The sequence below is a fragment of the Sander lucioperca genome, chromosome 9, assembly GCF_008315115.2.
Source record: "Sander lucioperca isolate FBNREF2018 chromosome 9, SLUC_FBN_1.2, whole genome shotgun sequence".
NCBI classification, from domain to species: Eukaryota; Metazoa; Chordata; class Actinopteri; order Perciformes; family Percidae; genus Sander; species Sander lucioperca.
The window spans coordinates 6,329,226-6,355,360 of record NC_050181.1 but is presented as its reverse complement, the minus strand read 5'-3'; the positions used below and the strand labels follow the sequence as shown (position 1 = coordinate 6,355,360).

General features: G+C 38.6%; 2 protein-coding genes across 2 annotated transcripts in view; one reads left to right on the top strand and one right to left on the bottom strand.

The window, feature by feature from the left end:
• LOC116045344 (dynein heavy chain 8, axonemal-like) overlaps positions 1-18,451 on the bottom strand; it is a 44,420-nt gene extending 25,969 nt beyond the window's left edge. The window contains 33 exon segments of the mRNA XM_036004801.1: positions 205-342; positions 485-585; positions 1,222-1,284; positions 1,380-1,493; positions 1,589-1,693; positions 2,084-2,319; positions 2,919-3,045; positions 3,172-3,344; positions 6,397-6,520; positions 6,654-6,759; positions 6,842-6,948; positions 7,039-7,145; positions 7,277-7,415; positions 8,058-8,177; positions 8,371-8,487; positions 8,840-8,920; positions 9,005-9,192; positions 9,305-9,440; positions 9,537-9,569; positions 9,571-9,633; positions 9,635-9,658; positions 9,755-9,854; positions 9,960-10,036; positions 10,167-10,364; positions 10,449-10,595; positions 10,712-10,813; positions 10,908-11,015; positions 13,138-13,245; positions 13,367-13,485; positions 13,634-13,715; positions 15,464-15,598; positions 17,597-17,669; positions 18,218-18,451. Coding sequence (XP_035860694.1) covers positions 205-342; positions 485-585; positions 1,222-1,284; positions 1,380-1,493; positions 1,589-1,693; positions 2,084-2,319; positions 2,919-3,045; positions 3,172-3,344; positions 6,397-6,520; positions 6,654-6,759; positions 6,842-6,948; positions 7,039-7,145; positions 7,277-7,415; positions 8,058-8,177; positions 8,371-8,487; positions 8,840-8,920; positions 9,005-9,192; positions 9,305-9,440; positions 9,537-9,569; positions 9,571-9,633; positions 9,635-9,658; positions 9,755-9,854; positions 9,960-10,036; positions 10,167-10,364; positions 10,449-10,595; positions 10,712-10,813; positions 10,908-11,015; positions 13,138-13,245; positions 13,367-13,485; positions 13,634-13,715; positions 15,464-15,598; positions 17,597-17,641 — 3,623 coding nt within the window. The 5' untranslated portion in view covers positions 17,642-17,669; positions 18,218-18,451.
• Positions 18,452-21,332: 2,881 nt separating this feature from the next.
• LOC116045899 (calreticulin-like) lies at positions 21,333-25,035 on the top strand. Its single transcript, XM_031293890.2, has 9 exons — positions 21,333-21,575; positions 22,008-22,109; positions 22,328-22,531; positions 22,627-22,721; positions 22,845-23,054; positions 23,296-23,409; positions 23,534-23,677; positions 23,767-23,859; positions 23,986-25,035. Exons 1-9 carry the CDS (start codon positions 21,479-21,481, stop codon positions 24,184-24,186), a joined length of 1,260 nt encoding a protein of 419 aa, XP_031149750.1. The 5' UTR covers positions 21,333-21,478; the 3' UTR covers positions 24,187-25,035.
• Positions 25,036-26,135: the final 1,100 nt, after the last annotated feature.

Below are 26,135 nucleotides of genomic sequence, written 5' to 3'. Positions count from 1 at the left end.
AATATACAAACAGTTTTGATTTGAACTACCTATATTTAAAAATGTTCACCTTTTTACAGCAATTATAGAGATAATATTGTATTAATTTGTAAAGTTTTTCATATTGGCACATGCCTAACCAAAAGCCAAGTTGATGTTTATCATATCAAGAAATCACAATACATAGCAAATTGTAGTATTAATGAGCAGAAATACTTGTATTACTTGTTCTGAAATGCCAAAAGTTCTGCATTGATCTTCTCAATATCCACATCTGTCCACAGGATGCCAAAGTACCCTCTAATCTTACTCATCACTGCATCATACAGGCCATAGAGTTTCTGTAGCAGATCAAGCTCTTTTCTAAGGTAACCATAGGAAATCATATATTTATTAGTCTAATTACATTAGAAATTACCACAAAGATTAACACTATAGCTAAGTATTAAATCAAATTTCCATTGCTTTGGTAATGTAGGGTAAGTTTTATAGAGTGGTCACACACTTTTTCTTTTGCAGGCAGTCATAATCTGTAACTGGCAAGCCAAGAAGCTGCTCTCCAGAGGTATATGTTGTGAAATTTCTCCACAGTTCTTCAAATCGAGTCTGAATAAAATAAAAATATAAAAAGGTCTGTATTAAATATGCAAGATAAACTTATGTCAGAGAATATCCTGATATATTTTTGTATTTTAGTTTGCAGAAAAACAACTACTTCAAACAAAATCAATCGCTGACAATAGGAGAAACTCATAAGAGGTAAAAACAGGAGGGTATACACCAAAAGGGCAAAACAAAAACAAAAAGACTGTGTGTGGATATGGATAAATGTTTGTGTTTATAAAACAAATTCACATGCATTTTTATACCCTGCTCATGTATCACTTCTGATACTTTTGCATTGAACTCCTTGGTTTGGGGTATTATGAGAGGATACAGTGTACACTTATAAAGAGCAAGGACATGTCAACCACTGTATCAGAAAGACACAGTAAGTAAGTAAGTAAGACATTTTTTTCTTGTTACATTTAAATGACTTGGTCTAAACATTGAAGTCTGTATTGACGTAGATGATCTAAAGAAATTACAGTTTTTACATTTTCAATAAATCTTAAACTCAAACTGAAATGTCTTTAGTGTGTACATACTATATGCAGTATTGCTTTCCTACTTATTTAAATACTTTACATGCATCCAACATTGACCAATATAGGATGTTATTAAATCCATCCACAATGTTACCTGACAGATCTGGAGCCTGCGGCTGGCTTCTTGGGGGGCGATTCCATCAGCCATAGGGCCTTCCTAAAACAGACCATGTAATTAATTTATTCATTTAAATTGATTGATCTTAAAACTTACAAACATTGAGGAGACTTACAGATTCACAGAATACTTACTGAATCATATTGTTTCACAAAGGTGCCAACGTTATTTTGGAAAATGGCCACACACTCTAGAAGGTTTTGTTTGAACTTGGGCTGCATACGAACAAGATCATCTTGCACTGATCTCTGTGAGAGTCAGGAAAAACCAAGATCACAGCTGAGTTACAAAAGAACACATAAGATTCCAAAGCAAATAAAGGCATGAATATAATAATACTAACTGCTTTAGACTGAAGCTTTGTGAAGAAATGCCTCAGATTGTAGACCCCCTCTGCTTCTCTTTTAGTCACCTCTGCTTCATATTTAGTCAAAATTTCAAACGCTTCCTGTAAAACATGTATAACATGATCATTAGATAGTTATTTGACAACTAGATAAATCAAACTGCAGGGCTAACTTATCAAGGAAAATTATGTATAACTTCAAACTGATAATGTTGCATAGATCATGCAAAGCCAGCAATTTACTCAGTTCATTGTGTATTTCTTGTCCCTTACAATGCCTAACTCCAAATTGCTCTTGTCATTTTTATTTCTTTCAACAATCACACGTTTTCACCATGATCTGTCCATATTCTAAGTATGGAAACCTAGTCCTCAGCCTTTTTTGAAGCAGTTCTATTATTGGTCAGTACATGATCATATAAACATTGCAGTTATAGACTGGAATTAAGCTACTATATCCTTGAAAACAAATATGATATGTGATATTCACACGTCAATGGAAATCAATGTCGTATCAGTTTGTATTTCAGCATCTCGAAGCTTAGACAGGGCCACCATGGCACGACGCACATCTTCCAGATTAGCCACAGGATGAGATAGTTGTATGAGGTATTTATTGGTATGTATGCTGATGTCAATCATTTTCTTTTTGTACTTCTCCTTTAGGTACTTGCACAACAGTTTCTTCCAGGCTTTGGTCTCAGCTATCAAGGCCTTCTTCAATGGCTCTGTTTACAAGAGATACAATTTACAGTGCAGAGCACAGTTCTCAAACCAGGCATAACCTACAAGTGATGTCATAACCAACTAAAACATTTTGCTATAAAATAAATGTTGCTTCTTGGGTCAGAAGGTTTCTTGTTGGTAAAAAAAAAAAAAAAAAAAAAATGATGACAGCAATGTTGGTCAGTCGGTCCACCACTTTGGTCCAGACAGAAATATCTTGACCAAAGATTATATGCATTGCCATTATATTTTGTACAAATATTTGTGGTACATTCTGTTATGTTTTCCCCTCAGAGCACCACCACAAGATTAACATTTTTGGTTTTGAGTAAAGGTCTCATCATTGACTGGATTGCAATGACATGTACAGGCAATCATGCTCCAAATAGCCGCTGCTAACTGCAATAGTGGGAAAACTCTAAAGCTTTAGCTCCTTCCTCTGGCGGTGTGCTGTAAAGCTTTGACCATCTTTCTATTTTTGAGTGGAATTTGACCCAGCAACACACGTTGTAATATGTAGTAAAAAAAAGTATTATTTATAAATTTATAAATAATATAAATTCATCTGGTTGCTGTCTAGAACACATTACGGCTACCTTACCTGTTGACAATTCACTAGACCCCAAAACAATGATGGGTTTAATATCACCAACTTCTTGTTCAATTGAGTCGTAGTGCTGGATTTCAGATTTGATCTGGATCAAAGATGGATTGCTGTCCATGAATTCCTTTATAAAAGTTAAGATAAACATGATATGGTTATTATTATTATTATTATTATTATTATTATTGGAAAACATACATGTATGTTCTCTCAAAAGTCAAAACAAGAACATGTTCCCAGGAAAACAAACCTTGACTTTAAGGTTCCTGTCCTCATCCCAGATCCCCCTGAAAGGATTGAACTGCTTCAGAACATCAGTTGCTTGTCCTCTCTGGGAGCTGACCTCATATTTAAGAATGACCAGAGCTTTTTTGATGTCCTTGTGTTCAACAACTCTGTGATAGAAATTCTCTTTTTCTACGCCTATGAGATCATCACAAACAGGGAAATACACAAAAATTTGAAAGTAATAAGATTAATAAAACTAATCATGTTCACACAACAAATAAAAAGGGCGTTCTTAAGAGCGGTATACAACTTAGATTTATATTGGCCATATCAGAAGACTTTAGATTTTATTATATACTGTCAGATAAAAAATGATCAAATAATACATTTGGACTATTCTTAAAACTAAACCTATCATACTATATCAACTAACTTCATATACTTGGTTTAAATTTAAGAAGATTAATTGTTATTTACTTAGGGCAAGATGGCGGCGTACACGTATGCAGCGGCTTTACCCTCCCCGATGTGGTTATATTTGTCTGTTTTGTTCATCTTCATGTTGACCAGCGCCTCGAAATACAACCGTCAAGATCTTTTAAGGATGGGGTCACTGTGTGAGGAATTAGATCTCACCAGTAACTTCCACAGCAACTATATTCCACCGAACATCATCCGACCAGCGGGGTCCCAGTGGATTACCATACCGGACTCATGGCGCAGGAGGCGGCACAGAGAAAGGAGGCAGAAGCGCCGGCTGTTGAGCCGGAATTCATGCCAGGCTAAAGAAAGCTCCTCACAGACCGGCGCTTCCAAGCATCTTTCTGGCGAACGCCCGATCGCTCAGCAACAAAATGGACGAACTGGAACTAGCACTAGCACTGAACACTCTGCTAACAACCATCTGTAAACAGCAGACTGCACACCCTGGCAGGATTTTCATTGTGGCTGGGGACTTCAACCAGGCAAATCTAAAAACTAAAATCACCTTGGCCAGTCTGAACACCTATCCCTGTTTCTCTCTTTTGAGCCCAGTAGGATCTTTTTGCAAATCAGGATATTACAGACTACACATCCACAGTCATGCTCTACATACAGTACTGTATCAACAACGTCACTGTCGATAGAGAGGTCAGGTGCTATCCAAACAGCAAACCATGGATGAACAGTGATGTCAAAAAACTGTTGAGAGAACGTAACTCAGCCTTCAGATCCGGCAATGAAGAGATGTACAGCACGGCCAGATCCAACCTGAATAGTGCCATCAAAGAGGAAAAAGCAGCCTATGGGAAAAAACTGGAGGGCCACTTCAATGAGAGGGACCCTCGACGCGTTTGGCAGGGTATTCAGCAACTCACCAACTACAAGGGTAATAAGAGACCAACCACCAGCAACAGCAGCAACTCAACAAACAACAAAACGCTGTGAGTTGACTGAAGTGGAGCCTACGTCTGCGCCTGCACTCAGAGCGAACACCAACGACCTGGCACCCACTGTGAGCACAGAGGATGTCAGGAGAGTACTCCGCAGTGTCAACCCCAGGTAAGCTGCTGGCCCAGATGGCATCCCAGGAAGAGTGCTGCGGGACTGTGCAGATCAGCTGGCGGAGGTATTACGTGATATCTTTAATCTCTCTCTGTCAACATGCACTGTCCCAAGATGCTTCAAGACTGACACCATCATGCCCATTCCCAAAAAAGCATCCATCGCCAGCCTGAACAACTACAGATCTGTTGCTCTCACTTCAACTGTGATGAAGTGTTTTGAGAGGCTGGTCCTGGCCCACATCCAGTCTTCACTCCCACCCACACTGGACCAACATCAGTTTGCATACAGGGCCAACAGGTCGACAGAGGACGCCATCAACACAGCTCTGCATTCTGCTCTGACTCATCTGGAGAGCCCCGGCTCATATGTGAGGGTGCCGTTTGCGGACTTTAGTTCCGCATTCAACACGATCATCCCCAGCAGAATGGTGGACAAACTGCATGACCTGGGTGTGAACACCAACACCTGCAAATGGATCAGGGACTTCTTAACAGACCGGCCACAGACTGTCAGGTTAGGGTCCTATCACTCCCCAGTCCTGACGCTCAACACAGGAGCACCTCAAGGTTGTGTGCTGAGTCCCATCCTGTACATACTGCACACCTATGACTGCACAACGACCAATAGCACAAACAGGATCATCAAGTTTGCAGACGACACGACTGTGGTGGGGCTGATACAGAACGACGACGAGTCTGCCTACAGGGATGAAGTTCAAAAACTGGCTGTGTGGTGCACTGACCATAACCTGGCATTTAACTCCACCAAAACAAAAAAGAGCTGATTATTGACTTCAGGAGGAGGAGAGAGGAACCTGCTCACGTTAGCATGCAGCTACTATAGTTAGCAGTAGACAGTAATAGAATATAGCAGCACTTTGTATCATCAGAAATCGCAAATAAAGGCTTTTAAACCAAATACTACACAACCGGACATGTTCCAGCAGTAATGTGACCCAAAATTGGGGCAAAATTAACAACTTTGGTAGCCAAGATTACAGCTTCTCTGGCGTTAACGTGCAGCTACAGTACTTATGACAATAAACGTTAGCCTAAAAAAAGAACTTCAGTAGCCTGCCTGGTGCAGTTGACCAATCATAGAAACCCAGCTCAGTGTGATGTCACACAGAGCCGAGAGTAGAAAAAAAACGTTGAAAGCGTAGTGTTTATAACATTGGGAAATCTGATGTTTTGCTCACTAGGATTTCTCTGAAATAGGTTTACCTCATTATTTAAAGCTTTGGCCACGTTTAACATGAAAATCCGACATTGTAACATTATAGATATGACAGAAAATATGGAAAAGCATTATAGGTTCCCTGATCGTTGTCAATCTAAAATAAAGACAGATTTAGCAACTGCATTGCTTTTCACTTGCAGAATTTTTTTTCAGAAACACATTTCGGTGAACTATTTTTGTAAAATAAGGTAAAGTTTATCCAAACAAGTGTTGGTCCGTTTTGAAATTCGGGACCAGACAGCTCATAAGTGAAGCATTTGTCCAAACGTGGTTGTAGGAGGGTGTAGCCGGATTTCTTCGCTTGTCAATGGTCATTGAAGAGAAATTGATAACTGCTAGTAGCAAGCCCATCAAGCCTCAAACGCTAGGAAACGGGGCGATCCCTTCCGTCAAAAAACATCCCATGTGGACACGTACCGTAAAGTTTTTTTAATTCATGTGCATGTTGATAATGACTTACCTTTGTTATTTGTACAACTTTGACTGTACTCCCACTGCCATGCAATGCCCTTGCTAATTTCCAACACCAAGTCAATTAGTCGATTTATGGCCTGTTGGATCTCATGTTCAGTGGGAATCATTACCTGATGACAAATACCAGACAGAGAAACAACATTTTCTGTTTAACAATATTGGCAAGGAATTCTAAATTACCCATCTCCCCTAAGGTAACTAGTGTGAAGTGTAACCAGTCAACAATGAGTAGCAGAAACTCACCACGTTGGGTATAACCAGCTGGACTTCACATTTTATAAGCGGGACCATCTTAGTTTCAGACTTTGACTTCTGGTAGGTACTAAAATTCCCATTTATTGATGTCGAGCTGTAAGAGATCATATCGTTTCTCTTAGATATTGGCCTTTTTTTTTTTTTTTTTACATAGTGAATAACACAGACTTACTTACATAGTGCCAGAAATTCTCCTTTTCAGGGTCTCCAGAGATAGCTTGGTTGTCTTGACCAGTGCATCTAATACCCTTGCACTGAAGTATTCATAAAGCTTCTTAAACTCCTGAAATTAAGATTTTTATTTGAAACATTTACATATTTGTTGATATACTCTATATAAGAACTATGTTTTGGTGTTGGTAAGCATACATACCTTCTCAAATTCGATTGCTTTATCTCTATATGGACCTTCTAAATTCATTCCCTCATCCTCATTAAGGGTCTTCTGGCTCTCTCCTGAGAAAGTCACACTCTGGCGTCCTAAAATGTTCCAAGGGTGAAAAAAAAAAAGCACATACATCTAACATTTTTCAATTTTTGGTGAGTATGACTGTTCTTTTTTATATTATTTCCACTTGTGTGCAAGACTTAAAACTGGGACTTAAGAGCACCTGAAACTGGCTCCTCAACCGTCTTCTTGGTGCCTTTTGATTCATATATGGCACTGAACACATTACCCAGCTCCTTCACTGCTTCTCTAACACGATTACATTTGTAGTCCAATGTGTTTGCCCACTCCTTACATTGATTCTAAAAAAATATATATAAATTGAGTGGATTAGTGAACAAGACATAATTCATAATTTCTTTGAAACAAACAGTTGCTTATTTACACATCCTGTAGTTACAGAGCAACATTATAATTTGTAGTCATGTTTCTGGCCACCTGATTAATGTAAGTCCAATTTTAAATTAATAATATTCACTCTCTTTGCTCGGTTTTTGGTCTCCATCAACTATCAATGGTTTTTAACTGCTAAATGCTCCACTATGTTTACAAACAAGTCGCTAACTTGGTCTGCATGATGTTCCTGTCCAGGGATTTTTTTAGGGTTATTTCAGCTGAAAACAATACAATGAGAGCAGTGAGAGTGAACCAAAACAGTAACGTTGCTGGCGGAACAGCTAAACAATGCTATGAAACTCTGTATAGAGCTCCGTAAAGCAGAGGGGAGCTGCAGATTTGGGTGATGATGAATCTCTGTAGGTCTAGCACTACAAAGCAGTTTCACATTGCCACATTGTTTTCACAATGTAATTTCATACATTATAAAAAATATTGATTATAGGCACTTTAAGAACTCATTCGATGGAAAAATATTAGCAATTGAATTTTACTTTGTGTTTTAATTTGGAGGATGAAAAAGGTTCAGAAAAAGTATGCATCCATACCTCATTGCGGTCAATCAGGTGCTGCACTGAAGACGCATCACTTTCAGGGAGCTCAATCAGCACAGTTTCTGAGAAGTCTTTAAGGACATCATCAATGTGTATCTTACAGATATCCTGCAACTGAAAAAAACAAACAAAAAAAACATGGCACCTAAAAACATGGCCCTTGAGCAATAGTATTTTTGGGTTGTTGACTGGATATTGCCAAGCTGTCATTTTTTACATTGCAAATCCACAATAGCAGTATTCATATCTATATCTGAGAAGGAATGATAGCTAACATTTTGGTCAGTGCTTTTATTCAGTAATATACCTTCTTTACAAGATGTTTGAGCTCAAACAAAGCAGTGTCAACATTTTGGAAGAACTTGTCCAGGAGGAAGGATGACCAAGTGAGCAGCACCGACCCTTGGCGAAGCACAGATTCCACCTTGTAATTGACCAAAAACATAATAGCTGAAAACATTAGCAACTCTGGAAGCATTGGTGAATTAAGCAATAGTTAACTCTTTAAAACACAAAAAGCCATGAAAATAAAATCTGATTAAGCTAGTTCCACTCTTATTCACACTGCTTCATATTTGCAGGTTTATACATTTTCCCACAGAAAGGAAACACTTGAAGAAACTTGTGTTTGTTTACACTGACTTGTGGCTCGTATCATGAGTTGAACTATATGTTTACATTTATGAGAACATGATATGAGTTACTCTTCACCGTTTTGATATTTTATGATTTAGATAAATGTTCTACATTAAATGTACTGTTTAAAAACCGCTTACATTTTTTATTTTTGAAGCCATCAGGCTGGCAAAGTCCGCAGGAATGTTCTCACAAGTAGACTCATAATCTGCCAAAATGGTCTATAAAAAAAAAAAAAAAAGACATAAAAGTCATTTTATATTAAGCTAACTATCCATCTGTGAAAGACTATGTTTCAAATGTACCTGTAGTCGAAGGTGATCGGTGTTTATTTTGCTTTCCAACTTGACCAGATGCAACGCCTGCTTTGGAACGTCCAGACCCATCTTTAACAAACACTTAGCCTCCCGAATGACCTCAGTTACTTTAGGATCAAAGTTGACAACATATTTTCCAGTCCTTGGGTGACGAACCAGCAGAGTAATATTCAAGACTGTTATGAAGCAGAATTAGGGAGAAAGTATTTTAAATTTATATCAATAACAAGGGGCATTGTGTGTCATCTAAGGCACCAGATGTCAGGGTGTCAGAGCCAGAAAACCAACCATAATCTAGTTTCGACACTTCAATCATCCACGCTTTGTGGCAAACAGATTCAAACTTGACAAACGCAGCTGCAGTTTGATTGTACATTTTGACCACATCTTGTCCCTCAGAGCTGCACAAGATGTCCGAGTTTTTCTGTTATTGACAAGAGATACATTAAATCAACGTTAAAACATATCAGTACAATAATAAAGTATTTTGGTTGTTTTGGTGGGAGAAACGTAGGCTAACTTTTATGTATGAGATGGGTTCCTCTATTTTTTTGGTAGAGGTGCTTGACCCAACCAATCCTTCCTGCCACAGGAGGCATGTTTCTTGCTAATGGGGGGGTCATCTCTTTGTTTGTCAAATAGCTGCAGAGAAAATTAACATAAGTAGATCTGTTAATTTCATAAAAAACACCTACGTCTATATTTGACAATAACTTAACATTTATGAAAATGGGATACCTTTTTCACAAACTCTACTTCTGAGGCATAACGTTGAAGAATTAGACCCAAAAGGTTGGAAATTTCTGTGTCAAGACAGGGAATGTTCAGCTTCTGAAAACTAGAGATTAAGAATTTTCTGATTAAGTCAAATCATCGAGTTTAAATACATAATTGTACAGTATAATCTTTTTATTACACTATTATTATACTATCTTTTACTGACCGCTGTATTAAGGACAGAGCTTGCTGAGATGAGATGATATTTGAGAAGCATGAACTCATAAAGGTCCGGAGCTGGTTCTGTAGATAATGATAGCCAAAATTTGAAAATGACCATCTATATTGGAAACAATACTTAACATTTAAGAGAGAGGGAGAAGATAGAAGCTACCTACACCACATATTGTAAACAGAAGGAAACTATACACACCTCAATGTGGCCGATTTGAGCCATAAACTTAGCAAAATCTGTTTCGAATTCAACTGTCCTTGGAGCCAACATATCATACTGCTTCCTTTTCAGATTCATGGATACAGTGTGGAATTGTCTGGCCAGAATCTCAATGCCCTCAATATTTGATTTTCCAAGAGATCCGAACATCTTGAACACTGTAATTATTTGTTTGATCTAAAATAGATAATGCTTATAGTTACTTGGCAATGCTTATGGTAACAGTGGGATTCAAATATAAAAAGTTAGCGTGGACTGCACCTTTACGAGTTGCTTACAGAAGGCCTCAAACTTGCCAAAAATCTGCATCTCTGAAACCTCAAAGGACCTCTTTCCAGGTCTTTCCATTGTTTGTTTCTTTGTTTTCTGGAAGCAAGACTGATACTCCTGATATAAGCAGATACAGTCCTGCCAAAAATAAAAGACGAATGAAAACACTTACATGCTAATGTCAACATGTGCTATATTAAAGACTAATCAATGATACCACAGACGTTATTCATATAGGTAGGTGTCATCATCACCTGCATTTTCTTGACAATGGTATCAGCGTCTTGGTCCCATATTAGACATGTGCCATTTTCAGTAATATATGATCTGCACGCAGTAACCATCTGATTTGTCACCTGAAATTTTTTATTTACAAAGTTTCACAAAGTAAATTGGGTCCTTAAATTTCCTGAACACAACTTATATTTTTCTGACACTAAATACACTTACTTTGATGAACAGTGAAGATATCTTTTGACTGGTATTGTAGGACAGTGAAACGTTGTAAATCATTTGAATGGCATTGATGACGTTCTGCACACTTTTCATCATAGTGACCTGAAATCACACATCCATGTATATCTATATTATTAAACTTCTACTGAACAAGTACTTTGAAAAATGCAACAAACTCGCCTTAATACATGATGTACTTAAAAGTTCCTACATGCAAAATGTTTAATACTACCAATAAATCCCTTGACTCTTATACCACTATCACACCGAGAACTCATCCAGGGTTGACTTTGTGTTTGAAAGGGTTAACCTGCGTTGATGTGGGCCAATTTCAATGTGAATAGCACACAACCAGGGTCCCTAAGTAGCTCAGGAACAAACAGTGCGAAAAATATGATGAAGAAAAAAAAAAAGTGCGATGGCAGCAGCATGTTTTTAGCTACATTGGAGGTGACTGACTATTCAAACCACATAGATATGTAGCAAGACCTTGAGGAGCGGGAGCTCCTGGCAGTCTACGGTGAGGAAGAAATTAAGTGGCAGATGACCGGGACAGTGAGAGACAACGTAGTGGATGATAGCATAACAAGACTAATGTTGATACTACTCTCGCTAATCTGGTCCGCTTTCCTCCAGCTCCGGTCAGACAGGCAAGCGAAGAAACGCCATCGCAAGCAGAAATAATGGCATTAACATTACGTGTGATGGGGTCGTGCATATCATGTCAAATGCTTTGCATAAATCATAACTGTTATGTCATGTTTTGTCTTTACTTTCTATCTAATGTTAATGCTGCTATCAAAATTAGTTACAACCACAGTCCAGCAGTACAATAAAATATATTCTACTCTATGCTTAAAAATTGGGGTAAGAAAGCCACTTAATATGTATACATGTGACAACACTGCATAATTAAACCCCCAAACCCATAAAGTTGTGTTTTGATGTTGAAATGCTGTTTGAAATGAAGTAATCATAATATTACAAGCCAAACCAGCTCAGTATTTTTTTTAATATTCAGGGTTCATACGCATTTTAACCAATACTTTTCCATGACTTTTTGGCAAATTTCCAAGACTATGTATTCCTGAAAATGTCAGTCAACATTATACAATAAGAATAAAAATCTGTGTTAAAGTTTACCCTCGGAGGTTTAACAATAAAATGAATGACAATTTATGTGGTTCATAGTGGGATTCGTAATATCGCGCCCCGAATAGAACGTTGAGGTTAGGACGACGTGAAAATACATTGATTAATCACATATTATTATGCTGTGTTAAAAAAGAAATTCCATGACTTTTCCAAAACTTTCTGGGTCTTTTTATGTTTCCAAAACCTTTCCAGGCCTGGAATTTGCATTTTTCAAATTCCATAACTTTTCCAGGTTTTTTCAGAACATATGAACCCTGAATATTAAAGTTAATTGTGGTCGTTATTTTTATCTTTTAATATATACTGTACAATGAGGAACTTTAATAGGTTACAAAACACTATTACAGCTGGACTGGATTATGCCACTGAAAAGGACATGTAAACCCCTCGCCTGAAGTAATTGGTATGCATTGCTCCCGGGTTGTGACCCTGGTCGTATCTGAATTGTCATGACCAGGGATCAACCCGTGTTGACTGGCTCGGTTTTGAATTGACAAAAGAAGGGTTCAACACAGGTAAGATAGCCCGGTCCGACCATGTCATTGGTGTGAAAGAGGTATAAATATAGTTACTGTGTCTTTAATGTTAACCTGATGTCCACTAGAGGTCACTGTATCTAAGGTTTAACCTACACCTGCTACACATGGGCTGCATCTGAAATAGTTCAATTACTCACTATACAGGGAATTCTACATCAACAGTGTGTTATTGTCAAGTTATCAAAAACTCATTTGGATTGATGTCATGCGCAATGCATGATGGTAGTTGTTGGTTGGTGACAATGCATGTTCAATACGTTTTATTTTGCTTCATGTAAATATTTCAGTCGAGGGTGTAATTAATCCTTACTGTAGAAAGTAAAAAGCACTACAAAATGACACATTTCTAAAATGAACGGAAATGCATTTACAACCTGGGTCCTTAACACCTGGGTAATTATTTTAATACTTCTTTTAATCTGCTATTTTAATATATTGTTGCTGAATTGTGTTTCTACATATTACTGTATGTATATAATTACGTAGACCTGACTAGCTATTTATCATATCCAATTATTGACTATACATACCGGGTCACTGTTGTAAAGAGGTTGACAGACTTTCTCCAGTGTGTAAAGGAATTTTACATTGTCTTTTGCTTCATTGGTGCGATCTGTTATCTTGGCATCCAGCACCCTCTACATCTACATAGGTGCATGCATGAAAAGGTTCTATTTTGAAAAGACAAGTTTAAGAACAACAAGTTTTGGATTATTATTAATATATAAACATTTTTTAGGAAATCCTCGGAATGTCCACTCTGGTCCGTGTGAAAGAGCAGTAAATGCCTGTCAGACATGTCTGAGACAGATTGGCTAAAAACAGCCTCAATATTTTTCCCCCTTTGGTAGTCCCAGGATATGAGCGTCCACATTCTGAAATTAAATCCATATGGGTTTTGATGAGATAAAAAACTGTAATGGACCTGTACAACAGATATAGATAATATATACCAGAGTTTGAATATTTACCATTATAGGGACAAATACAGTCAATTATGCAATACAAGTATTCCTACCTATTCCTTCATACATACTTCACACTCTTGATACACAAAGGAAATGGTTTTACAACCTCCTTTGGCGAAGAAATTATCAAAAGCAGTCAGCTATTGAGCAAGAAAACAAATAAAGACGTAATAAAGTAACATAGGCATGAAAGACATTCAACCAAAAAACCAATGTTCCTGTCATCTTAGATAGAAACATTTATGAAAATGAAAACTTCTCCCTAAATTCAAGAGCAAAGAGTGCCACAACAGTACTGTGCTACAGTATGTCATGAATTGACACCAGAAATACAGAGTGCACATTTTTATCCACACCCTGTGTAAGGTTTCTTTTACATCACAACTGAGCAGTTTGGGCCATTTGAACCAAACCCTAAAGCTCCTGACACACCAACCAGATGGCCGACCCTTGGCAAAAAAGGCAGTTGGACTGATCAGTCTCCCTGAGTTGGTCAAAAAAGTGCCTCGGAACACACCAAAGCGACGAGACGTAATACGTCTCCATAAGAGCAGGCGGCGCTAATCTGCTAATCAGCTGATTGGACGAACACGTCACGTGGGTCTGGTTTCTCCGGAAATTCAAAGCCAGACTGTCATGGCGGCTTGTTCAGAATACGATCTCATATTTTACTAAATTAGTTCACCGAAACATGCTTCTGAAAACATTTTAAGTGAGGAATAGGCCGTGCAGTTGCTGAATCTGTCTTCATTTCAGATCGACAAAGGTCAGTTTAAAAGATTTTCGTCAGATTTTGAGAGACTCTAGTCGCGCTCATTCCATTCCCCGTTTCCGGGTTAGCACTCTACCAATCAGATGGGTCATTTGAGTCCGACTGCCGGCAGTGCCCGCCTTCTGATTCAACATGTCAAATCCCCTCCAACGGACGACGACACGGAACACACCGAACAGACTCGAGTCACTGACCTCGCCAGACTGTCCAACGGCCGATTATCGGGTTAGTGTGTCACGATCTAAAAGCGCTTCGTCGGATAGTCAGGTGTGTTTGGGGTGGTGTGAAAGCAAGTGTGGGCAAAACAACCGAACTCTGCTCCGCTTGAAAGCGGGAGTCTCGGTTCCCTTCCAAGTGCACTAGAGTTCAGGTCAATTTAAGTAAGAATGCAATCCGACCCAAATATAGGAAGTGAACCAAAAAACAGTGCATTTACTTGCTTGCAATTTCAATCTTGCACACAATTTACGGACTTATATAATGATTTAAGGGATGATAACTTCCAAATCCATAACCTATAATGACCATTCATACATTGCTCATCATCTGTGTGACAACACATCATAATCTCTCTCTCGTCAGGGTCTGCTTTCTCCTTCACTCGCTGTCTTGTCAGCTGCCAAACCATATGAAAAATGCAACAATGTTGCAACTTTACCCCCAAATCCCACCGAGTCTACCAAACTATAGATGTGAAGCGCACTTATCTTCTGTATCTTCCAGTGGTACTTTAATAACAAAAAGACATGGTAGCAAACTGAAATATGCACCAATATGATGTGTAGGCTGTTTGCAACAATATTGGAATCATAAACCATCCAACCATGCCATCATGCATATTATGTTCAAACAGAGTGAAATCAAAACGTGAACTTGCTCGTGCCAATAACAAAAAAAAAAACGTTCAGTTTCCATCTGGAAGGTAAAATGAGAAGGTACAACTGACGCATTTTTTCCAGATACAAAAATGATCTTTTTATATCAATTTGGGGTCTTGGCTCTCATTTATTTTGTTCAGAGACCTGATTGTGGCCACATGGAAGACCAAACTGTCCAAAACCATTGGGACCCCATTTTTTGCACATTGATTGTCAAAACTCATGAGGAAAAACTCACAGATGAAGAATCTAAAATAAATCCCTCTACTGCTGTTGGCTCCAAGGTCAGCCTGTCAGCCAGAATGTCAATCATATAGTTGTGTGCAGTGGTGAGGAGCATCTTTCGCTCTTCTCTTGCCTGCTTGTATTTGGCCTGAAGAAAACAAGTGTTGTAAATAGTAGTAATAGTACTTGCACATGTAAAACAGCTTTACCATAAATTAAATGGATTTGTTTACTTGTATTCTGTAAGCCAGCATGTAAGAGGAGCATCTCTTTTTTACCTAGGTCGTCTCCCCATACGCTCGAACGGACCAAGACGGTAGCAAAGCTGATATCCTCTTGTTTCACATTAGATGACAGAAACTGATGTAAGCTAAACACAAACAACATTTCATGCAACAACAGTGAACTGTAATTGGGCCTGTGTACATTTTCGTTCATTTAATTTCCGACTTTGAAACGAAAAGAGTGGTTCGGAAATAACGTAAGACTGCTCCGGTGAAAGCCTTGTTTTCATGAGCTTCTGGGGCTAACTGCTAGCTAGCTCGGAAGCTACATCTGATGGCAGGCAGGTTGCTAATTAGCCAATGCTAAAAAGTATGGAAGCAGCCTACTAGTTTCCCCTGCTTTCTATCAATATTCCTCAGTATTTGTCTTTTGGTGTAGTTTGCTAACATGCTCGTAGATGTAAATTAACTGTTTGCGTGCTAGCTAAGTCAACGGTCAACACCTTTTATATTGTAACGTGAAAGCTCAGGCTGCGTTAGCTTCAGCTAAACCACAGCCGCAACTTGCACTGCCCCGTTAAAATGCAACTTCAACCCTCGGATATAACGGTAATCATGTAGCGATTTTACTGTATCTAAACATCTGTATGTGTGTTCGACCTTTTGAAATACTTAGATTAGGTGTGTTACTGTGCAGGTAATATCCGAGGAGCATCTTGTATGATTGTGAGTTCTAGTGAACCAGACTGAGAGACCATTTAAAGACTCAGGAACCCTTTGCAGATGTTTTGGATTAATTAGCTGATTAGAGTGGGACACTTTGAGCCTAAAATATTGAACCTTTTCACAATATTCTAATTTTCTGAGGGTTTTCATAAACTGTAAGCCATAGTCATCAGAATTATAACAAATACAGGCTTGAAATATCTCGCTTTGCATGTAATAAGTCTATATAATTAGTTTTACCTTTTAAGTTGAATTACTGAAATAAATGAACTTTTGCACAATATTCTAATTTTTCGAGTTTCACCTGTATGCTTCTGGTTCACCTGTTAATTGTTAAAGCAAAATCGCCCCTTTGTACATTTGGTTGTGACTGAATTCTTGCTGTTAATATGAAAGTCCATAACAAACAACACACCATTCTACTTTTGAGGGCTAAATTAAATGAAATATGGCTCGTTTTCCGTTTGAACACATTGTCATCAATATTAACAAGGTTTAAAATGACCCATTTTTCAAATTTGGATATCATTTCAAAATCAGAAATCAGTAGTAACTTCACTGTTGCATGAAATGTCGTTTGTGTTTAGCCTACATCATCAGTTTCTATCTAATGTGAATCAAGAGGCTATATCAGCTTTGCTACCAGGCTGTCTTTTTGTTTTTTTTGTCTTCAAAAAACTTTATTATTCAAGTACAGATCCATAAACACATTGAAAACATTAAATGCATACATACATACACGAAAAAGGGGCGCATGAAATTTACATTAAAGAGGTTGTAAGGCATTGTAAATGTTCAGAGTCCGAATGGCTTTCTTATTTGTCAGTCCTTTTTTAAAGTTTTAAAATATAATTTCATGTCATTTTTAAATTGGTGACTAGCCTATTCGGTTTTCTTTCAGATCATTTACATTTATAGATGTAAAATTTTCAAATAAAATTAAAAGATTCAAAATAAAAAAACATGGAATTTATCCAAATAATTTTCTTCATAGTAAAAAAATTCTACCAGGCTGTCTTTTTTTTTTTTAAACTTTATTTCTACCAGGCTGTCTTGGTCCGTTCGAGCGTATGGGGAATGACGTAAGCAAAACAAAATGGCTGACTTGGATGTGGGCGGGGCTTAATGTCAGCCTTCCCGCAGACTGCAGCGAGATACACTTGGCATGTAAGGGTGTCAAATTAATTTAACGTTACCTGAGATTCATGCTTGTTTGCATTTGAATCATATGCATCCATCATAAAGAGCTCTGGCAATATCACCACCTTCTGATTATTCTCTGTTAGATGAAATAAAAAATAAAAACATAATTAGCCAGTCAGTAGCTAGTGCTCATGAACAAAACGCCTGTTATTAAGTTTAGTAGACAAAGCAAGCAAATGCACACAGTGACACTTTGATGAAGCCCCTAAGAGGTGGAAATATCAATAAGATGATAAATTAGTGTATTTGTCACTAAAATATGGCAGTTTTTCAGCTGACATTTATGATGACAGTTGACGGGATTGACGTTACATTTAACGGGTGGTTAACGTTCAGCTAACGTTCATGTACCGTTGCGAAGGCATATTTGTGTTGAAAATGTAGCTAGCTAGCTAGCTAGCTAACGTTCCCCTGAGCTAACTTGGCTAAAGTTAAATACAAGTAAAAGCTAACGTAAGTTATTTTATTGTAAACGTTGCTTAATTAGTTTCGGTTATTAACGTAAGGTTAGCATTAACTAACATCAATTAATTAACCCGATGCTAGCGTTGACATTGTGATAACTAGCTAGCTAGCTAACATTAACCGTTAGCAAACAATCTCAGAGTCAGTTTGCTGTTGGCTTAGCTGTATCTTACCTCTTGTTAACTTTGCAATATCATTTTTTTGCTCTCACCAAAACTCAGTCACCGATACAATTAAAGATGCCCATCGGCCTACTGTTAGTGCGGTTTCTGTTTTCCAAGTAACGTTAAGTTAGCTAGCTAGTAGAAATAAATCGTTGGTATTTCTTGACCGCTGACAATGAAGTTTTTCAAAAATCCAGCCGTTATCACTGTTGTCGTTGAAAACACTGACGCCACGCGCTTTGGCCGTTAGCGCGAGAGATTACATGCAAAAGATATCCGATGTTAGTTTCAATCTCAACGTTCCTACCTAACTGTCAGTTTGCTTATGGCCTTTCCCTGAATTTTGGGGTGCTTGTTGTAGTATTAGGAGCAGGGTTCAAAATTAAGTCTTTTGTTCACCAGCCAAATGGCTAGTGAATGTTCAAATTTTACGAGCCACTCAACACATATTGTTTTTTAGGCTAGTGAGTGAAGCAAATCTACCAGCCAGTTTCATATTTTACCAGCATTTGGCTAGTAGATGGTGCTAATTTTGAACTCTGATTAGGAGATACGAGGTTAGGAACCTTGTGCAGTGCCAGTGCAGGTGACAGTTGAAAGGAGGGTCAATAAAGTCGTGGGTTAATAGGCATGCTGCTGTGTGGTTCTTATGTAGCTAGAGCTTCCAGATAGGCTCCAGTGCCCCTATAAGCCATCGAGCATGGTGTCAGAAGACAAAAGTACACGTTAAGGTATAATAAAACAAAGTCTAGTTTAGTTGGCCAGAGACAGTCAAGGTTGCGGCAGTTTTTTTCTCCGCTGTTCTGCGAAAGTTTGGGCTAACGCTAACCATATTGTCACGGAATGAATGACATGAATGAGTTTCAAGTCTCTCCACTATAGTTCACACCTTTTACACAGCGCTGCATTGCCTAGCGGAGCACTGTGAATACGGGGCTCTGCATGGTGAAATGGTGAGAGATAGGGGTCTGAGAGATAAACGCCTTTCAGAACAGTTACAACTGGATCCTGAACTGACGCTAGAGAAAGCAATTAACACAGCTCGACAAAGTGAGCAGGTGAAGAAGCAACAAGAAATGCTTAAAATAAACTTTAGAGCGGATATCTCCAACACGCAGCTCGACAGTGTGCACGCGCGGCAGCGCACGTTCAAAACAAGTAAACCGCAATATAGGCAGACAGACAGACAAGAAAGCACAGCAGGAAAGACACACACAATGCAAAAGATGTGGTGATGCAAGAGGGCAGAGCCTGCAACAATGTTCAGCTAAAGAGTTAATGTGCAATAACTGCAGGAAAAGGGTCGTTATGCCATAGTGTGCAAAACGAAAAAGATGTGTGAAATACATGTAGCTACAACAAATGAAGACACTGATGAGGAAGTTGCATTTCTGGGTTCACTGTCAGCTGATGCAAACGCCAGTCCATGGATGACAGACATACATGCTTTTATATATGTCAATGCATAAATGTGGATAACAAAAATGCAGTGTTCAAAATCGACACAGACCATGTGACATGCCACACCTTCAACCTGGCGATCATGTGTGGGTCAAGGACATATTGGAGAGAGGCACAGTGGTATCTAGCTGGCACGCCAAGGTCCTACATTGTCGAGACGCCCAGGGGCTCCCTGCGAAGAAACAGGTACCACCTCGTGTGGCTCCTGAAACACCTACCAACATAACTGATCCAGCGCACCTGAGAGCACTGTTCATGATGTGGTACATGCTCCTGTCACACCTAAAGTCCAGTGTGACCTCAGTCAGCAGACTCCGAAGCCTCCCACTTACCTGAAAGACTTTGTTCAAAAAAGTGAAACCTGAGTTTAAAAGAGAACAGTCGATTGTTGAAAACTTTAGCTGTTTGGAAGGTGCTGTTTAAGTGTTTACAGAAGCATCAGTTTAAAATGTTTCATAGCTAGCAGTATGGGAAATGTTAAGAGGAGCCATATGTGTTATTGTTGCTACTTATTTTGATATTTGAATGATAGAACTGTTATATGTAAAGTGAAGAGCCTTCTATTTACAATTTGGATAGGCTTATGTTATTAATGCATCTGCACAGACAACATCCTTAATTTAGAAAGGGGGATGTACGAGAGATACGAGGGCAGGAACCTTGTGCAGGTGACTGTTGATAGGGGGGTCAATAAAGTCGTGGGTTAACAGGCATGCTGCTCTTCTTATATACAGTCTATGATGCTGCTGTGTGGTTCTTGTGTAGAGCTTCCAGATAGGTTCCAGTGCAACTATATAAGCCAACGAACACTTGTCATAGATTTAATTATGTTTGTCCATATATTTCTTTCAGTTGTAAGCCCTATGCTTTTGCGCACAGTAGCGTTGTTTCAGTTTAAATAAAGGTTTTTGTATAAGTAAATCCAAAGATACTCTCTGGTACATCCATGGTTTTGCTACGTTTTTGTCGGGGCTGAACCATAGACTGTAAAAAGGGCTGAACCATAGACTGTAAAAAGGGCTGAACCATAGGCTGAACTAGTCTCGCATTGCCAGACCTAGCTCTACAGCGCTGTGGAGAGGGTTGAACATGCCCCATTTTATTTTCTGTATTTGATATTTGGCACCCTCTATAAGTGTTTCTCAAAATGGGGGTACTTTGGAGTATTGCAGGGGGTAGAGTTCTTTTAACATGTTTATTTAAAAAAGCAGTCATGCATTATTCCTAAAATATGTATCCACTATGAATGCATTTAATGATTGCAAACATTTGAAATGTAGTCCGGCCAGTAACAAACTTTTCCAGCATCTATAAAGCTCACTAAATAATGTGTTATATATTGTTGTTTAATCTACACTGTTAGCATTTAGGTGTTTTTCAGTTACAGTACAGCACTGCTGTTTAGGAAATAATGATGCCTCTTTAAATAGCTAGGACTTCTTATTTCTACCGAAAACGTTTTGTGCTGGTCTGGGGTACTTGGCTAAAAATATTTCGAAGGGTGTAACTTTACATTATTAAAAACAGTTTGCGGACCACTACCTGCTCAACAAGACTGTCGATATGATGACAAAATCTAAAAGAACCACTGACCCCGGATCAGACTGTGGCGGGGACATATGTTTCGTGGTCTACTCTTATTGGTCCAGACACATAATCTTGTTGTCCAATAGCAGGCAGACATCTGTTCGCTGGAGCGACTCTAAAATACACTCTTCTCTTCCTTATCCACAAGGTATTCAATACTCAGCAAGGACGTTGTCAGGAGTGGAAAGTTGAGTTGAGATGGGAAAAATGCAAGTCTTGGGTGTAGTTTCGGTAATATTAGCGGTGTACTGCGTGCATGCAAAGGTTTACTTTCGGGAGGAGTTTCTGGACGGTGGTAAGTTTGGCATAGAAATGTATAACACTAACGTTAACTGGAGGAAGTTTTGCATGTTAGCTTGACTGTTAGCCATCATCATGTCACAATTATCATCGTCAGATTCTCTTAAAAGCCTGTTCTCTCACCATTCATTTTCAATCGGTGATTCAGTGTAAACTACGTCCCGTCTCAGTTTCCTAACTTTAACTGGTTGGCAGCTGGCTAACTTTAGCAAGGCCCCAAAGCTACAGACGCTTAAGTTAGCTGTGGCCTAAGTTGCAGTATACATTGTAACGGTAACGTTAGCTAATCAAACGAATTTCGCCGTTTTGATAATTTCAAAGAGTAACGCCAATAAACGCTGACAGTAGTAACGATAGCTTGATATATTTGAAAGAGGTGCCCCGAGTGTTGAAAACTCAGCAAACTAACTGGTCTTTTTCTGTTCAGATGAATGGAGAAGTCGCTGGGTAAACTCCAAACACAAATCTGATTATGGAGAGTGGAAACTAACGGCTGGCAACTTCTATGGAGATGCTGAGAAAGACAAAGGTAAACGTTTTGTGTTCTAATCCACTTTTTATAAAACAAGAATCACGTGCTTGATTAAGAGTAACTCTTCATTGGTGTTGATCAATTCTTATATTCAGTCTGTGTTTAATTGCCTTGGTGTCCCTATTTTTGTAGTACAGTTCTCCACACTCTTAGCCAAAGAGAACCTATTTTGTTTTTGTCTTGCTAAAAAAAATCTTTTACACTTTCTTTTTCAGGTCTGCAAACAAGCCAGGATGCTCGTTTCTATGCTATCTCTGCCCGTTTTGAGCCTTTCAGCAATGAGGACAAGCCTTTGGTCATTCAGTTTACAGTTAAGCATGAGCAAAAGATTGACTGTGGTGGTGGCTATGTGAAGGTATTCCCTGCTGACTTGGATCAGGCTGACATGCATGGAGATTCCTCATACTACATCATGTTTGGTAAGTAATAATGTTTCATGGTAATGACCAGTTATAATTGAATGGTTACAGTAACAGGATTTGGAACATCTATTAATTACATTTATTTCACCCAGGCCCTGATATCTGTGGCTACAGCACCAAGAAAGTCCACGTCATCTTCAATTACAAGGGCAAGAATCACCTCATCAAGAAAGAGATTAAGTGCAAGGTAATTCTGGCATTTTAAATTTTGAAAAAGTAAAGTTTTTTTTTTTTTTTTCTTGTAATATACAAACAAACATGCATTGCCTCTGCACCAGTGGCTTAATTCATACACTTCTGTTTCATCTAGGATGATGAGCTGACCCACATGTACACGCTAATCCTGAATCCAGATCAGACCTATGAGGTGAAGATTGATAACGAGAAGGTAGAATCTGGCAGTCTGGAGGATGACTGGGACTTCCTGCCACCTAAGAAAATTAAGGACCCCGAAGCCAAGAAGCCAGAGGACTGGGATGATCGTGCCAAGATTGACGATGCTGATGACACCAAGCCTGAGGTGAATACGCTTACTAATATTATTAAGTAATAATGTTAAGCAACCTCATCCAGCATGAAAATTGACCTTTGTTCTGTTTTGCACTTACTGAAAGTGCTGTAACATCCATGGTAAAAGGCAGACTGGAGGAGTGTTTTTCAATTTCTCTCCTAGATTTCCACAGCAGTCCTGCACTTTAAAGAGCTAAATTAACGTTCACAATTCTGTTAGTTCAACTTTCATCTTTTTTGTTCTTATTTAGGGCTGGGACAAACCTGAAAACATTCCAGACCCTGACGCTAAAAAACCTGAAGACTGGGATGAGGATATGGATGGAGAGTGGGAGCCACCCATGATCCCAAACCCAGAGTACAAGGTAGACTGAAGTTGGATTGTCATGTCCAGAGCTTATGCTTTGGGTGATCTTCTCTGCCTGAGAAATGGTTAACATTTACTCTGCTAAAGCCATTGCAGCCCAATGAATGTCTTCTGTATTGCAGGGAGAATGGAAGCCCAAACAGATCGACAACCCCAACTACAAAGGACCCTGGGTGCATCCTGAGATTGACAATCCTGAATACAGTCCTGAGTCAAACATCTACAAGTTTGACAAAGTTTCTGTTATAGGACTTGATCTTTGGCAGGTGAGAGAAAAAGAGATCATCTTTGAATAGTAATGTTGCAATAGTGATGCTTAAACTACAGTGTGCCATTTGTTACTGTTTTATTTTAGGTGAAATCTGGTACCATCTTTGACAACTTCCTGATCACAGATGATGTAAAGGAAGCAGAAGATGTTACAATGGAGACATGGGGTGTGACAAAGGTATGTTGGTGCTGGTATTCTTTTTAAACCATAGGTTGTCATCTGTACAACACATGAAGCTATTTCCAGTGAGATACTGAATAGATTAGGTGACATGGTTTGTCTAAATATAAACTTTTCCCACAGGAACCAGAGAGTAAAATGAAACAGGAGCAAGATGACCTGAAACGGAAAGAAGAGGAGGAAAAGAACAAAGAACAAGACACCGAAGTTGATGATGATGATGACGATGGTGAAGACATTGATGAGGAAGAAACAATGGATGACATGGAGGAGGCACTTTCAGAAATGGATGATGAGGAAGCAAAGCCTAAAGATGAGCTTTGAGGAGGTGTGGCCAGAGATTTTTTTCTGTCCCTCCTTTAGAAACTGTCCTGTATTTCCCAGGGGTATTGTGGCTGCTGTGCATCCTTTCCCTGAGATTTGGACACAACCCAATTTGGGGGGTTGCAGATGTAATGAAGGGGGGGGGCATTAACTTGTTAATGGACTTAGTTTCTCTTTGGTTTTAGTCATGATATTACTCTGTTGCCCCTGAACTGCTGGGTTGATTCTAAAGTTTTCCAACAAAAGTCTATTCTTCATTTTGTAATAAGGGAGGCACTGACATCCACTGTTTTCGTGATTTTCTTGATCTACACATCTACTTTATCTGCAGATTCTCTGGCACAGGTTGCACCGCTAACCAGAAGCTGTGAGATTTGCAGAGAATAAGAATTAGCCCTTCAGATTTTTTTTACTTCCCAGGATGAAAATTCCTCTTGAAAACCTGGTGAAACAAAAAATGGACATAACTGAACGTATAATGCATAAACCATAAGACTTACTGCATAAGATAATCACAAAATACAGACAAAAGTCAAGAATGTAAATTTTGGTCTGTGGCACTGACTTTATTTTCCTTTCCACACTCAAATTCATAATTGAATGAAGTGTAGACATATACATTAATAAAGCAGACAAAGTAATCATCTAAGTGCACAATGAAGTTGTTTATCTACAGTGAAGTGGCATGAATGTCTTCATAGTAATGTGATGGAACCTGCATTATATCCTGAAAGTCTGGAAAAACAGAAGGTGAGCCCCTGGTGTGACTCATGACATCACGTAGGGTCACACATTTTTATTGGACAGAATGTTATTGATATCAACATTTTTATTAAAAAGATATAAACTGGCCTGGTCATATTTGTACTATATTTGCACAATTAACAACTATATAGTTAAAACTATATTATAATTATCTGAATGTATGCCCACATTCTCCATGTTTTGCAGTGTTACACAGAATGGAAAACAGAAACTTATATTACAGTTTTTAAATCTAAATTAGTCTGACTGGCAAAGAATTGATGCACAATATATAGACTTGTTTGTGTTCAGATTAAAATAAAGGAAGTCACAGTTGTGTTAATATATTTAACTTTTTGTAAAAAAAAATTAAAAATGAAGTGCCCTATTTTCACTTGAGCCCCTGCCCCCCAAAATGTCTGTGCATGTCCATGTATGGGTTCACAAATTAAGTTCCATTTTCTCTAACTGTATATAATAAACTATTTTTAAATTCAAAATTAGGACTTATATTTTTTATAACAAGGACGTAGTGGAAAGGTTTTCCAAGAGATTTCTTGTACTCCAAACTCCATTCCAAACAGTTTTAACTTGTTGACTGACCTACATAACAGAAATTGCTGAAAGTGATATATTTGATATAGTAACAGTTCAATTTTTGCAGAGGGAATACTCAAAACCCAAATAAAGTGCTGTGTCCAGTCAATGCTAAAAAGTGTAAATGATTAAGAAATGCTACCATTTCTGAAATCTGTAGTTGCTGTTTCTCTGAGCCAGATTAACCTGCTAACGGGCCTTGGGGCAAAATTTAGATGTGGAGCCCTATTGACCCACGGGTTCCTCCAACTCTTAGAACTGTGTCCTGCCCTTTTGCCTTTAAGCACACAGCTGAATGCACATGGCAGGTTTATTATATTTTGCTCAGAGCCAGCTGCTGAAATACGACCAAACTCCAGGTTTACCGCATTGCATGTCAGTTTGTGGTATATCAACACAAAGTAAAAAATAGGTTTTGACACATGGACTCTAGACAAGACAGGGGCTCGATTTGGTGCATATTCTTGAGTTGGGAGGCAAAGCAGTATGTGATAAGGGCTGAGGGGGGTGCTATCACAGAAGTGTACACAGTGGTGTAGTCTAATGTAGGCTATTGTAGTGAGTATACTGTACTGTATATGTATCGGCCTATGTATATGGGCCTTTGG